Below are 14418 nucleotides of genomic sequence, written 5' to 3'. Positions count from 1 at the left end.
GGGGGGGTGTTAGAGACAGGCTTGTAGGATATACCCTTTTGTTGGATGATGATGCATGGAGTGGACAGTAACCATGGCAATGAAATGATATACAGCAGGATGAACGTAAAACTAATGTTGTCCCATGTAAACAATCACATAATTCACAATAAAACATTAAAAAAAAAAAGTAATTTGCAAAGAGATGGAAGTAGTCCATCTAAACAGAGAAGAGGAAATTAACTGAATGGGAAAATGCTTATGGAACAAAAGGAAGCTCCACTGTTGGTCCTTTCCTTTCCGTGTTCCTTGGATTAGTCACTTAATGTCTCCAAGGCCATCATCCCCTATTTCCAGTAGGTATAAAAAATCATCCCTATCTTAATGGGTTTGAGGCTAAAATTAACATATGAGAAATTGCATACCAACTTCTAGCACTGAAACTCAGTCACAATTAGATTTAATACCTGCTTCTGTATATTGAATGAAAGCATTTACTTATACCAGAGCTTTTTAATAATCCAACTCAATCTTTAATCGTCACTTTGAGAGTATTTGGGCTTCACGGTGTTGTTAAGTGATGCTGAGTCAGTTCTGACTCGTAATGAGCCTATGCACAACAGAATGAAAACACTGCCCAGTTCTGTGCCGTCTTAACAATCTTTGCCACGTTGGAACCCACTGCTGCCGCCACCGTATCAGTCCATTTCATTGGGTCTTCCTATTTTTTACTGACCTTCCGCGTTACCAAGTACAAAATCTTTCTCTAGGAACTGATACCTCCTGATTACATGTCTAAAATAGTTGTTGTTCTAAAGTGCAGTAGTGTCGGTTCCTACCCATAGCAACCCTGTAGAGGGTTTCCGAGGAGCGGCTAGTGAGCTTGAACCGTTGACCCTGAGGTTCAAATTGACTTTGCAGTCCAGTGCATTAACCCACAGAGCCACACCAGGACTCCCATGTCTCAAGTACTAGAGACAACGTCTCACAATCCTTACTTCCAAAGTGCATTCAGGCAATACTTTTTCCAAACCAGATTTGTTTATTCTTCTGGAAGCCCACGGTACTTTCAATATGCTTTGCCAACATCAAAATTCAAATGTATCAATTCTCCTATTGTACTCAAGGTCCAACTTTCACATGCATATAAGATGACCAGACATGCCACAGCTTGAGTCAGGCGAATCTTAGTCCTCAAATTGCTATCTTTGCTAACTGAACACTTTAAAGAGAGCTTCTGTAACTAATTGGCCTAAGGTAATACACATCATTTGATTTCGTGACTACTGGTTCCAAGACTGTTACTTGTGGAACCAAACAAAATGAAGTCTTTGGCAACTTTAATCTTTTCTCTGTTTATCATATTATTGATTGGTCTAGTTGTGAGGAATTTTGTTTTCTTTACACTGAGGTACAATTCATACTGAAGGCTGTATTGTTGGATCTTCATCTATAAGTATGTCATGTTCTCTTCACTTCCACCAAGCAAAGTGCATATTTGGGCTTGTTGTTGTCAAGTAAGTTTCAACTCAAAGTAACTGATATTTCAAAATACATCTTCTGTCCCATCCCTTTCAAGTCCTTTAGCAAGTGCTTTTAACTCTTTCAGCTTTTTCTCTGACATATGCTACCAATTTCTAAATGAAATTCTCATGGTGATATTTCTTGATTTCTAAATTTTAGACCTTGTTGCATTCACATCCTCTTAGTATGAAGACTTAATTTTTATATTTAATAGTAGTTCCACATCCTACTAATACAGCTGTATCACTGGTTTTTAATTGTTGTTGTTATAATATGCCGTGGAGTCGGTTCTGACTCATAGTGACCCTGTACAGGATTTCCGAGGCTGTAAATCTTTTTTTTTTTTTGAAGCTGTAAATCTTTATGGGAGCAGAAAGCCTCATCTGTCTCCCGCAGAACAGTTGTTTCGAACTGCTGACTGTGAAATTAGCAACCAATTCATAGCTATTATTTATGATTATGTAATACTACTAACACCACAGAGCCAAATAGTATTTTACTATAAAACTTTCTTTCTTATGATTTGTTCTCATCACACCCTTAGCCCCCTCCCCCACCATGTTCCATTGTATTAAGCTTCCTTGACTCCGCCTCCATTCTGCAACCTGCTGCACACTAAAACCTAGTGTTACTACTGAGAAGTCTGAGATCATTCTGCCTCTCAGGCCTTTGCAATAACTGATTTTTGTCCCAGAAGTATTTGAAGATTGTTTCTTTATCCCTACGGGTTGCTACTGAGTTGATTCTGACACGTGGTAATGACACGTGCATCGGAACAGGCCGATTGGAAGCAGACTGTTAGGACTTCCTTCTGAGGTTTGAACCTCTGGGTGGATTCAAAGTGCCCATCTTCTAGTTAGAAGCCTAGCATGCTAACCCTCTGTCCCTTATGTATCTCTCAGGGCCTGAAATCTCACAAGCCCCTGGATTCATGACCCTGTAATCTAGGGTCCTTTGGAGCTAACATATGTTTACAAGGAAAGAGATATTCTAAGTGTGCAGAGTGTTTCCGAATTATGAAGAGACAAAAAAACGAGTAAGGCAGCTCCTGCCACCAAGAAGATTATAGATACTATGAGGGTTGGGAAGCAAGCACTAGAAAGGTAATACGAAGTGAAATTTTGTCTATGAGATCAGACCAATACGTAGAATTTGGGGGGTTCCGAAGAGAGAAAATGTATCTGGCTATAAGGGAAGAGTGAGGTGGTACAAAATGGTTCACATAAAGATGGAAGCATCTCTGTTGGGACTTCAAGAATGAGTAAGACAATGACCGGGAAGGGAAGTATTCAATACAGAAAAAAAAATCAAGAAAACAAAGGATGCATTCAGAAAATATCGACTAGTCACATTTTCACTATAGTGTCAAGATACACACAAGGAGAAATGGGGGGAAACTTAGCACAGAGCACCTCTATCACCATGTTGTGGTTGTTATTACGTGTCTGCGAGTCGATTCTGACTCATAGTGACCCTGTATAGAGTTTCCGAGGAGCAGCTGGTGAATTTGAACTGCTGACCTTGTGGTTCAAGTGACCTTTCGGTCCAGGGCATTATCCCACAGCGCCACACCAGGACTCCATCACCATGTTAAAGAGTCTGAAATTACTGTAAGCTAAAAAATTACTATTAGATCCAGTTATCATTTACAGATTACAATTTAAAATGTTAACTATTAAGATGCTAGAAGGAGAAATTAATTCAGGTACAACTAACAGTTATTAAAACGGACTTACATATGATTAGATCTTCTTCCTCTATTTGTTTTCTTCCCTATGACTGGAGTGCCAAAGTGTTCAGGGTTGGTGAGGGGGAGCTGGTCTAATGTCTGTGGGTAAGAACATAAACCCATCAACAGTTATGACTTTGCAAGTTATTTTTCCTTTTTAAGCTAAACCAATTTAAGAATATGCTCAGATTTTGACATTAAAACTCTTTCCAAGAAAGACTAAAATGCAGTTTTCCTAACAAAAACTCCAGTTTCAACGATATTAGAATAAAAATAAGCAAGCCCATTATTGGAAAAAATATACTGAAAATAAATTTAGTAGTTATTTCTAAATTACTTCATTACATATTTGAAGATTGATGGACTTCTAAGAATGAATACAATATAAAACAAAACAATAACCACTCAGTGGAAATATAGATGTGAGAGATAAAACACCAGTCTGTAAGAAGCTGCTTATTAAATCCTAAATTGGATCGAATTGCAACTCAAATTTTCTTTGTATAAAGGAATCATAATCCGTAAGGTAGAATTCTTATTAAAGAACAGAAACAAAAGTCACTATGATTAGGATTAGCATCAATTACTAAGAAAAGCTTTTTACACAGGTTATATTTGCAAACATTTTCTATAATAAACGTTTATTAAAGAAAATGTGAACATACACTTTTTCTAAGTCGAGTATTTTAATCCCCGTTCCCTTTAAAAATCTTAAGCACTCAATAGTTTGCTTGATATGTACAGTGAACATTTACTTCAGATAATAAACTGAACACTTCATAATCCCTTTGGCCCAAACCCCATGTGAAACCAATGATGCCGAAGCGAGAGATTAGTTGATGGATGGATGCAAAAAGGAAAGAGATTACCCAATGACTCGCTTATTAACTTCTCAATATTGTTGTTGTAAAGTGTCACTGAGTTGGTTTTGACTCATAGCGATCCTACATAGGGTTTCTGCTGAGCACCGGTGGATTTGAACCACTGATCTTATGGTTAACAGTCCAGTACTTATCCTACAGTGCCACACCAGAACTCCATTGCTCAATATAAGACACTATTTGTTGTTTTACATTGTTTCCTTTAAAGATTTAGAAATCTAAAAAGTTAAAGTATTATACTATGGTATCCCAGTTGCTTTAATTCCCTGAACACTGAAAACTTATCCAAGATGGTTATGAATCAGAGCCGTAGCATAAAACACAGACAGACAGCCAGTCAGCCTGGGGAACTACACATCACAGGAAGACTGTCAAGAGGGGACTGAGGGCAAAAGACTCTTTATATGATACAGGGGTTCACACAGTTACAAACCAAGATGTTATAAGAAAGGAGTATCCATCAACTTAGGTTTAAAGACCAGATATTTCAGTAAAAACTAAAGATTTAAAAGATCTATTTTTAACTTTTATTTTAAAAGCTGAGGTAATCTTGCTGAAATAACAATGCCTTAAAATGCAAAAAGAAGCAATATTAATAATGCTGAGAATATATATAGTATATATAAATGTATTAAAGATACTTACTGTAAAACTACAATATAGGAAAAAGTTACTAGCCAAAAGAGATTACATGAAGATTTCCTAGTTCTTTCCTTTGTATGGAAAATAGAGATCCCCAGAAAAGAAAAGTCTTGAAAAGCAAGAAGAACAAAACAGGAGGCCTCATATTTCCCAATGTCAAACCTACTATACAGCCACAGCAGTCAGCCTAGTACTGGTACAGTGACAGGCATATAGACCAATGGAACAGAATGTAGAACACAGAAGTAAATCCATCCACCTTTGGACATCTAATGGAATCCTTGGTGGTGTCTCTGTATGATAAGCACTGGACTGAGAACCACAAGGTCAACAGTTCAGACCCACCAACTGCTCCTTGGAACCCATTTACAAGGACTCAATGACATTTAAAAGCAACAACATGGACACCTAACCTTAGACAAAGGGCCACAATCTATTAAGGAGGAAGAAACAGTCTCTTTACCAAATGGTGATTGTAAAACGGTATATTCATTTGTAGAAAACTGAAACCGAATAAATTCCTCACACCTTATACATAAACGAATTCAAGATGAATCAAAGACTTAAACGTAAAACTTAAAACTGTACATACAGACCATGAAAGAAAAAATTAGGGACCCTAATTAGAGATTAATTTTTTAAAAATATAATTAGTCTGTCAAACATAACCAAAATAACACAAACAGCAGAAGATAAACGAAGCAACTGGGAATTCCTAAAAATTAAACAATCATGTGTATCAACAGACTTTTCCAAAAATGTAAAAAGAAAAACTACAAAACAGAAAATTTGGCAATGACCTATCTGACAAGGGGCTAATCTCTAAAATTTATTAAAAACTCCATTAACTCATCGACAAGCAATCAAAAATGGGCAACACATCTGTTACCATAAAAGACATTTAGGTGGACATAAACACAAAAATAAATGTTCACCATCTTTAGCTACTGTTGATATGATATTGTTAGGAGTTGCTGAGAGGATTCCTACTCATAGTGACACGATGTATAGCAGAACGAGAGTGCCTAATTCCATGCCATCTTCCTCATCATCGCTGTCTGAACCTAATTCTGCGCCATCTTCATAATCGTCGCTGTGTCTGAACCTAATTCCATGGCATCTTCATGGTTGTTGCTGTATCTGAACCTAATTCCACGCCATCTTCATAATCGTGCTGTGTTTGAACCCATTGTTGCAACCACTGAGTCAATCCAAACCACTGAAGGCCTTTTTTTCCCTTCTGCTTTTTACATGTTTCTGCTATTTATTATGTCCAAAGTACAAGGGATGAAGAGAGTTGCAATACACATTGTTGTTTTCTTGGTAAGTGTTGACTTGTTTCTGTGACTTGTACATGGTTTCCAAAGAGCAGCAGATGGGTGTTTGAACCAATGACCTTGCAGTCTGCAGTACAGTGCTTATCCTAAAATGCCACATCAGGAATTCAATTAAGTATTGTTGTTGTTAAGTGCCATCGAGTTGGTTCTGACCCACAGCGACCCTATATAGGGTTTCCAAGAAGCCACTGTTAAGTTTAAACTACAGACCACATGGTTCGAACCGACTTTGCAGCGCCCTAACCTGCAGCGCCACACCAGGATTCTCTAACTTTTTAAAAATTTTTTAGATAACTCAGCAAAATAAAATTCCAGTTTATTGTTAGACAATACCGTTTCACACATGCATCAAACAGGCCCTCGGCCAAAAAAGGAAAAGAAACCTTTTATCTTTGGCCTGTTTTAGCCATCTCGTACAAACCAACAACTTACAGTACAGCTAACTGCATGCACAAAAAGTTACTAGAATGCTTGGAGTAACATTGAAATTTTTGTTGTTGTTGTTTTAACAATGTTTTTGCGTCCTTTGAGATTACAATGAAGATGGTCACACCACAAGTGAAGTTAGAATTAGGACAGAGACCACTCCAGAGACTGGTTTGGTCATCTAAGATCATTAAAATTGACTGATCCCTAACAATATGTACAAAAATATAAAATGTAAATAAAAAATACAAATAAAATTTCCTTTTAAAAATACTTTTAAGAAAAAAGCAGGGCCTTGGAACTTTTGGTTCTTTCTTCTCCCCTGTTGTAGATTCACACTGTGGTTTTGGTTGGGTGGTGGTAAGCACGGGTTATCTGCAGGTGGCGCTGCCCAAAGTGGGAGGTGGGACTCTCTACTGGAGGTGACCACGTTTAGATTCTGAGGCTGGAAGTGGAGGGTGAATAGGTCATGGTGACCTTTTTAAGTTTAACTTTTCCTTTTTAGCTGTCTAGTCATCCTCGTCGGTCTTCTGCTTCTTGGTGTTAACATCATCATCCTCATCATCTTCATCTTCTTCCTCACTGTTAGCCTCCTGTTCCTATTAGTGGGTGCATCTCTTCCATTTTCTGTTTCTTCCACAACCTCCTCCTTCTCCTTTAAGTCCTTGGTGGTAATCTCAGGGCTGGTTATCCACAGCCGCATGGGGCTCACTGGTGATCCAATGCAGAGGATGACAAAGACAGCGTGAGTTCGGGGACTCTGGCCAGAGAGCTGCTGGCACCACAGTGACGGAGGAGGAGCCCAGGGGAGGTGGCTGCAGCCAGCAGGGAGCCTGACCCAGGAACAAGCTTTTATTAACTATTGTTGTTCATAAGTGCCGTGGCATTGGTTCCCACCCACAGCAACTCTGTATAAAGTTTCCAAGTAACAGCTGGTGAGCTTGAAGGACCGATCTTGCAGTTGAAACCGTCTTTGCTGACCAGGGCATTAACAGGCAGCACCACACCAGGATTCTCTAATTAAATTATTGTTGTTATTGTTGTTAAGTGCCAATGAGTCGGTTCCAACCCATAGCGACCCTGTATAGGGTTTCTGAGGAGCAGCTGGTGAGCTTGAACCACCGACTTTGCAGTTCAATCTGTCTTTGCAGTCTGGTGCATTAACCCACAGCACCACACTAGGACTCCCAATTAACTATTTGTTATTGTTATATGCCGTGGAGTCGATTCCGATTCATAGCAACCCTGCATAGGGTTTCCAAGGCTGTAACTCTTTACAGGAAAGCTGGTAGTTTCGAACTGTTGACATTCGAGAGATACCAATCAAAACAACAATGACATAGACTCTTAGCCCAGCAATGACAGCAAAGTTCTCAAATACTGATGAAAATGAAAGTCTCACACACTGACGGTAGAACTATAAAATGGTACAACCACTAAAGTAGTATGGAACTTCCTTAAAATGTTGGCAATACAAGAGGACTTCAAAATGCTAACGGAAAATGGACTGATTTTTTAAAAATCATTTATTTCACAACATAAGCTCATCAACATCAAGACAGTTTTGTAAGCGATGATTGCTGTTGCTAAGTGCCGTCAAATCAGTTCCGACTTATAGCAACCTATAAAGGGTAACCAAGGAATGGCTGGTGGGTTTGAACAGATAACCTTATGGTGAGCAGTCCAGTGATAGAAGTCATATAATCCATACCTTAAAAACTGAGGGTCCTGGGAATTATACCATGTCGATGCAGTCTTATTTATATTACTAATTGAAGAAAAATGTTTGCTGTTAAATGCCGTCATGTCATTTCCGACCCACAGTGACTCTGAATAGGATTTCCAAGAAGCAGCTGGTAAGCTTGAACCACTGAGATTGTGTTTCAAACTGACCAGGGAATTTTCCCGTGTCAATGCAATCTTATTTATGTTACTAGCTGAAGAAAAACAGGTGCCCTGTTACGGTTTTTAAGATTAGGGGGTAAAGAAAAAAGAAATCAGAAGGAGTCAAATCAGGACTGTAGTGTGGATGCTTACTGATTTTCCCTCAAAACTGCAGGAAAATTGGCCTTATTGATAAGAGGCATATCAAGAGCATTCTCACTATGGAGAAAGGCCTCTAGTGAAGCTTTCCTGGGCATTTTCTGCTAACTTTAAGGTTAACTTTCTCAAAACACTCTCATTGTAAGCAGATTTTATGATTTTTTGGCCTTCCAGAAAGTCAACAAGCAAACAAATGTCTTCAGCATCCCAAGAAAACATTGCCTTTCCCTCTTTGCTCTTGACTGGTGTGTTTTTGTTTTGACTGGACATCTTCTACCTCTAGGTAGTCATTGCATTTGTCTTTAAGACTGTAACTGGTAAAACCATGTATGTTTCATATCCTGTCATAATTCTTCAAAGAAATGCCTCAGGATCTTGATCCTAGAGGTTTAAAATTTCCACTGAAAGCTCTGTGCTTGTCTTAAGCTGATCTGAACACAGGAGTGGAAAGTTTAATCTTTTAGCCAGAATTGTGTAATCCTATCCAAATGAGATGTCTACGGTGTTGGCTTTTTTTTTTCTTTTGCTGTTCATCATTGGTCCTCTTCAAGATTGTCGCCTTTTAAATTGATATGGATGATCTGCCACTATGGGTTTTATCTTCAGGATCATCTTGTTCCCTCTTAAAATGAGTTATCCATTTTAAAAGCGATGATTTCTTTGAAGCACTGTCCCTACAAATATTCCTAAAACAGAAATTTGATGTTTGTTCTTACTTCAATTTTACCAGAATTTATATTCCTGTGACAGAGTTTGTTTACAAACTGATGTTTAACCTTTCCTAAATGTCTCAAAATGGATGCTGTTCAGATATGTTTTAACAAGTAGGAGTTTACTTGGTGCAAATAAATATTGATATCCATGCACAGTTTTTCCGTAATATATATTTTCCATGAATTTTTTGTGGATCCCACATTTGATCCAGCAATTCATCTCCCAAGCATACATCCTAGAGAAAAGAGAACTGAGAAACGAATAGGTAAGCGCACAGCCACGATCACCGATGCCACTTGTCTTTCAGTTTGTCGCACTGTGGTGGCTTTCATGTTGCAGTGAAGATGGAAGCTGTACCACAGGTATTTTGAATGCTGGCAGGGTCACCCATGTTTGACAGGCTTCATTTGTGCTTCCAGACTAAGACAGATTCAGAAAAAAGAGGAGGAGACTACCTCCAAATGTTTAGCCACTGAAAACCCTATGAAGAGCAGTGAAACACGGTAAGCACCAGATTACTGTGAGATATAGTGCCAGAAGACAGCCCCTCAGCATACAAGGCACACAACTGAGGAAGTAGAGTTGACCAAAAAGACGCAAATGTAGCAAAGCCTTAGGGACCTTCATTTGCTGATGGTGAGAAATGAGGGAAAATAGCTGCAAACATCCATTAATAATTGGAACATGGAACGTACAAAGTATAAATCTGGAAAAATTTCCAATTGTCAAAAATGAAATGGAAGACATAAACATCGATACCTTAAGCATTAGTGAGCAGAAATGAACTGGTATTGGATATACTGTTTCTGAAAATCACATGGTTTACTACGCCAGGAATGACGAATTAAAGCAGAATGGCATCTCATTCACCATCAAATAGAACATTTCAAGACTTCTCTTGAAGTATAATGTCATCTGTGATAGGATAATATCCATATGCCTCAAAGAAGATCCCCGTAAAGATTTACAGCCTTGGAAACCCTGTACAGGGTCACTAGGAGTCGGTTCCGATTCCATGGCACATAACCGCCGCAAGAAGACCAGTTCACAGCACTATTATTCAGATTCACACATTTACCACTAGAGCCAGTGATGATGAAAAGGAAGATTTCTACCAACTTCTTCAATCTGAAAGTGATCAAACTTGCAATCAAGATATATTGATAATTACTGATGACTGGGATACAAAGGTTGGAAACAAAGAAGAATCAATAGTTAGAAAATATGGCCTTTGTGACAGAAATGATGCTACAGACCACATGATAGAATTTTGCAAGACCAATGACTTCTTCATTGTAAATACCTTTTTAAAACAGCATAAAAGATACTTGGACCTTAAAAGACGGAACACAAAGAAATCAAATTGACTACATCTGTTGAAAGGAACAGTGGAAAAGTTCCGTATCACCAGCCAAAACCAGGCCAGAAGAAGACTGTGGAATAGACCATCAACTGCCATACTCAAATTCAGGCTGAAGCTTAAGAAAATTAAAACAAGTCCACAAGACCCAAAATATTACTTTGAATATTGTTGTTATGTGCCGTGCAGTCGGTTCCGACTCATAGTGACCCTGTACAGGGTTTCCGAGGCTGTAAATCTTTATGGGAGCAGAAAGCCTCATCTTTCTGCTGTGGAACAACTGATAGTTTCGAACGGCTGGCCCTAAGGTTCGCAGCCGGATTCATCATAACCACTATGTTATCAGAGCTCATCTTATTCAACGTTGAATATATCTCACTTGAATTTAGAGATCATCTGAAGTACAGATTTGATGCATTTGACACTAAAGACCAAGGACCAGAAGAGTCGTGGGATGGCATCAAGAACATCAGACAGGAAGAAAGCTAAAGGTCATTAAACAAAAACATGAAAGAAACCCCCTTCCAAGACTGAAACTCAAAGGGAAAACATGAGCAGGCATGCAAGATTGCTGGTTACCACTTTGGGCTACTGATGAGTGGAAGAAGGGGAAAGGCAGCAATGAAGATATGAGCTGAGTTCAACTATCTTCCATAGACTCCCGTTGACCTGGGGATGAGAGCGAGAAGAGAGGAGACGTACGAGACTGCCCAAACTTGTAGATAGTACTCATTTCACCTAACCTCAATGGCTTGATGATCAGAACTTGACAAGATTTAAAAAAAAAATTTCTTTTGATAAAAGCAACAAGTGTAAATTGCTACAATTACAATTTAATGAACCTGACCTATACTTACGGATGTAGTAGCTCAAAATATCAACTGAGAGCGAAGGAGTCTTCAAGTATCAATCCTATCCCCTTTCTATACAATGTTGACAGGGACGGGCAACTTAGACAATGACTACCTAAAATGGGATCTATAAAGGCACAAAGTGACTGACTTACAAGTTTTCATGAGGGAGTTTAGTTTAAGAGAGTGCGGAGAATCCCTATTGAATTGTTTTCATCTTGTCTAGATGGGTCTAGTGAAAGGAGATGGGGATAAGATTCTTATGTTTCAATAGTGAGTAACTGTTATTATGACTAATTGCGACTGTCACAACTGAAAAGATGGAAGTTTTATAACAAAAACAGGAAAATAGTTAAATCTTCCAGTCCAGGAACTGACTACAGGACCATCAAGGAAGAAGAGCAGAAGCTGAATGTGGGACCCTATCCAGAGACGCAATGACACCAGAGATGGAGGCAGAGATAGAGTAGCGAGCGAAGGACTCCAGACTCATGCAAAGAGAAAGGCTGTGTACTGGCGGCCAGGAGGCAGACTTTCAAAATGTGCCCTTTGGTTGTTTAAATGATTATATATTCCTGAGTGTTTCTGTGTACATCCCCCAACCGTCCACTCCCCCCGCAAAAAAAGTGGTAATAGAAGAAAATACTGCTGAATGATGATGTATGGAAGAGATTGTAATCATTGCAATGAAATGATGAGTTTAAACCAATATTCTCCCATGTAAAACTATCACTCAATTCACAATAAAAACTTTTAAAAAAAAGACGACGACGATGACAAGGAAGAAAGAAAAAAACAAAATCGGTATCAGAAGAGACTCTGAAACTTGCTCTTCATCATTGAGCTGTTAAAGAAAATGGAAGAAATGAGGAGGTAAAGAGCTGAACAGAAAATTTCAAAGGGCAGCTCAAGAAAAGAAAGTCAAATATTATAATGAAATGTGCAAAGATCTGGAATTAGAAAACCAAAAGGGAAGAACATGCTTAGCATGTCTCAAGCTGAAAGAACTGAAGACAAAATTCAAGCCTCAACTTGCAATATTGAAGGATTTTCTTTGGTAAAATACTGAATAATACAGAAGAAATGCAAAGAAGACTGAAGGAATATGCATCACTGCACCAAAATGAGTTGGTCGATGTCTAAGCATTTCAAGAGTTAGCATATGATCATGAATGGATGGTATTGAGGGAAGAAGTCCATGCAGCACTGAGGGCACTGACGAAAAACATGGCTCCAGGAACTGATGGAATACACACTGAAATCTTTCAACAAACTGATGAAGTACTGGTGGCACTCACTCATCTATGCCAAGAAATCTGGTAGACAGCTACCTGGCCAATTGATTAGAAGAGCTGTACGAAACAAATATCCTCACCACCGGAAAAAAGACTGAAATTACTAAAGACTTCATTTTGCTTGGACCCACCATCAACACTCATGGAAGCAGTACTCAAGAAATCACATGAAATACAAATCTGCACCAATTCCAAACTGAAATCACTGGACAATATCACTTATATTACAAGCAAGTAAAATTCTGCTAACGGTAATTTAAAAATCACCGCAACAGTACACTGACTGGGAACTGCCAGAGGTTCAAGATGGATTCAGAGGAAGACACAGAATGAGGGATATCACTGTTGATGCCAGATGGATCTTGGCTGAAAGCAGAGAATACCAGAAGCATGTTTATCTGTGCTTTATTGACTATGCAAAGGCTTTAGACTATGTGCATCATGACAAGCTATGGGAAATATTGCTGAGAATGAGTATTATCGAACATTGAATTGTGCTCATGAGGAATCTGTACACAGACCAAGAGGAAGTCGTTTGAACAGAACAAGAGGACACTGAATGGTTTCTAATCAGAAAAAGTACACCAGGGTTGTCTTCTTTCACAATATTTTTCAATCTGTATGCTGAGTACCTAATTCAAGAAGCTGAATATGACATCATGATGGGAAGAACACTCATTAACAATCTGCAATACGGAGATGATAAAACCTTGGTTGCTGGAAGTGAAGAGGACTTAAAATACTTACTGATGAAGATCAAAGATCACAGCTTTCAGAATGGGTTGCATCTCAACATGAAAAACCAAAACTCTTCAGCCTTGAACCAATACATAACAACATAAAAACCGGAGAAAAGACTGAAATTGTCAAAGACTTCATTTTGCCTGGATTCACTATCAAAGCTCATGGAAACAGCAGTCAAGAAATCAAACAACATATCGCATTAGGCAAATCTGCTGCACAAGACCTCTTTTTAAAATGTTCAAAAGCAAAGCTTTCAGTTTGAGGACTAAAGTGCTCCTTCCCACAGTCATGGTATTTTCAATAGCCTCATATGAAGCTCACAGTTGGATAACAAATAAGGAAGACCTTAGAATGCATTTAAATTATGGTGCTGGAGAAGAATAGTAAGAGTACCACTGGCTGCCAGAACAAACAAATCTGTACTGGAAGAAGTACAACGAGAATGCTCCTTAGAAGACATAATAGGTAGACTTCCAACATTTTATTTTATTTAATTTAAGGTTTTTATTGTGGATTGAGTGAAAGTTTACAGGGCACATCACATTCAACCATTCATAAAACTTGTTTCATTACATTGATTATAATCCCCTCCATATACCATCAGTTAAAAGCATTTCTCTTTATCCACTTTAGCATTTTTTTTTAAAACACACAAACAAAAAAACCCTCCCAGGCATATATAATAAATTACATCTCCAAAGGGCACATTCTGCAAGTCTGCTCCTGGCCACCAGCTCTAAGTCCTTCTCTTCTTAGTCCATGAATCTAGAATCCTCAGCCGCTCCCCCTCTCGATGCCCCCATCTCTGACTCCATCTCTGGCGCTGCCACTTCTCTGGATAAGGTCCCGCATTCTATTTGTGTGTTCCTCTCTTGATGGTCCTAGGGTCCTCT

The 14418-nt window shown here is 38.7% G+C and overlaps 1 protein-coding gene across 1 annotated transcript in view; it reads right to left on the bottom strand.

The window, feature by feature from the left end:
* ARID4B (AT rich interactive domain 4B (RBP1-like)) overlaps positions 1–14418 on the bottom strand; it is a 180619-nt gene that overhangs the window by 112409 nt on the left and 53792 nt on the right. The window contains exon 6 of the mRNA XM_006868585.1: positions 3240–3331. Coding sequence (XP_006868647.1) covers positions 3240–3331 — 92 coding nt within the window. The remainder of the gene's footprint in view (positions 1–3239; positions 3332–14418) is intronic.

The sequence above is a fragment of the Chrysochloris asiatica genome, unplaced genomic scaffold, assembly GCF_000296735.1.
Source record: "Chrysochloris asiatica unplaced genomic scaffold, ChrAsi1.0 scaffold00119, whole genome shotgun sequence".
Classification (NCBI taxonomy): Eukaryota; Metazoa; Chordata; class Mammalia; order Afrosoricida; family Chrysochloridae; genus Chrysochloris; species Chrysochloris asiatica.
Note: the sequence above shows the minus strand (reverse complement) of the source record. Positions and strands in the feature narration are given on the sequence as shown.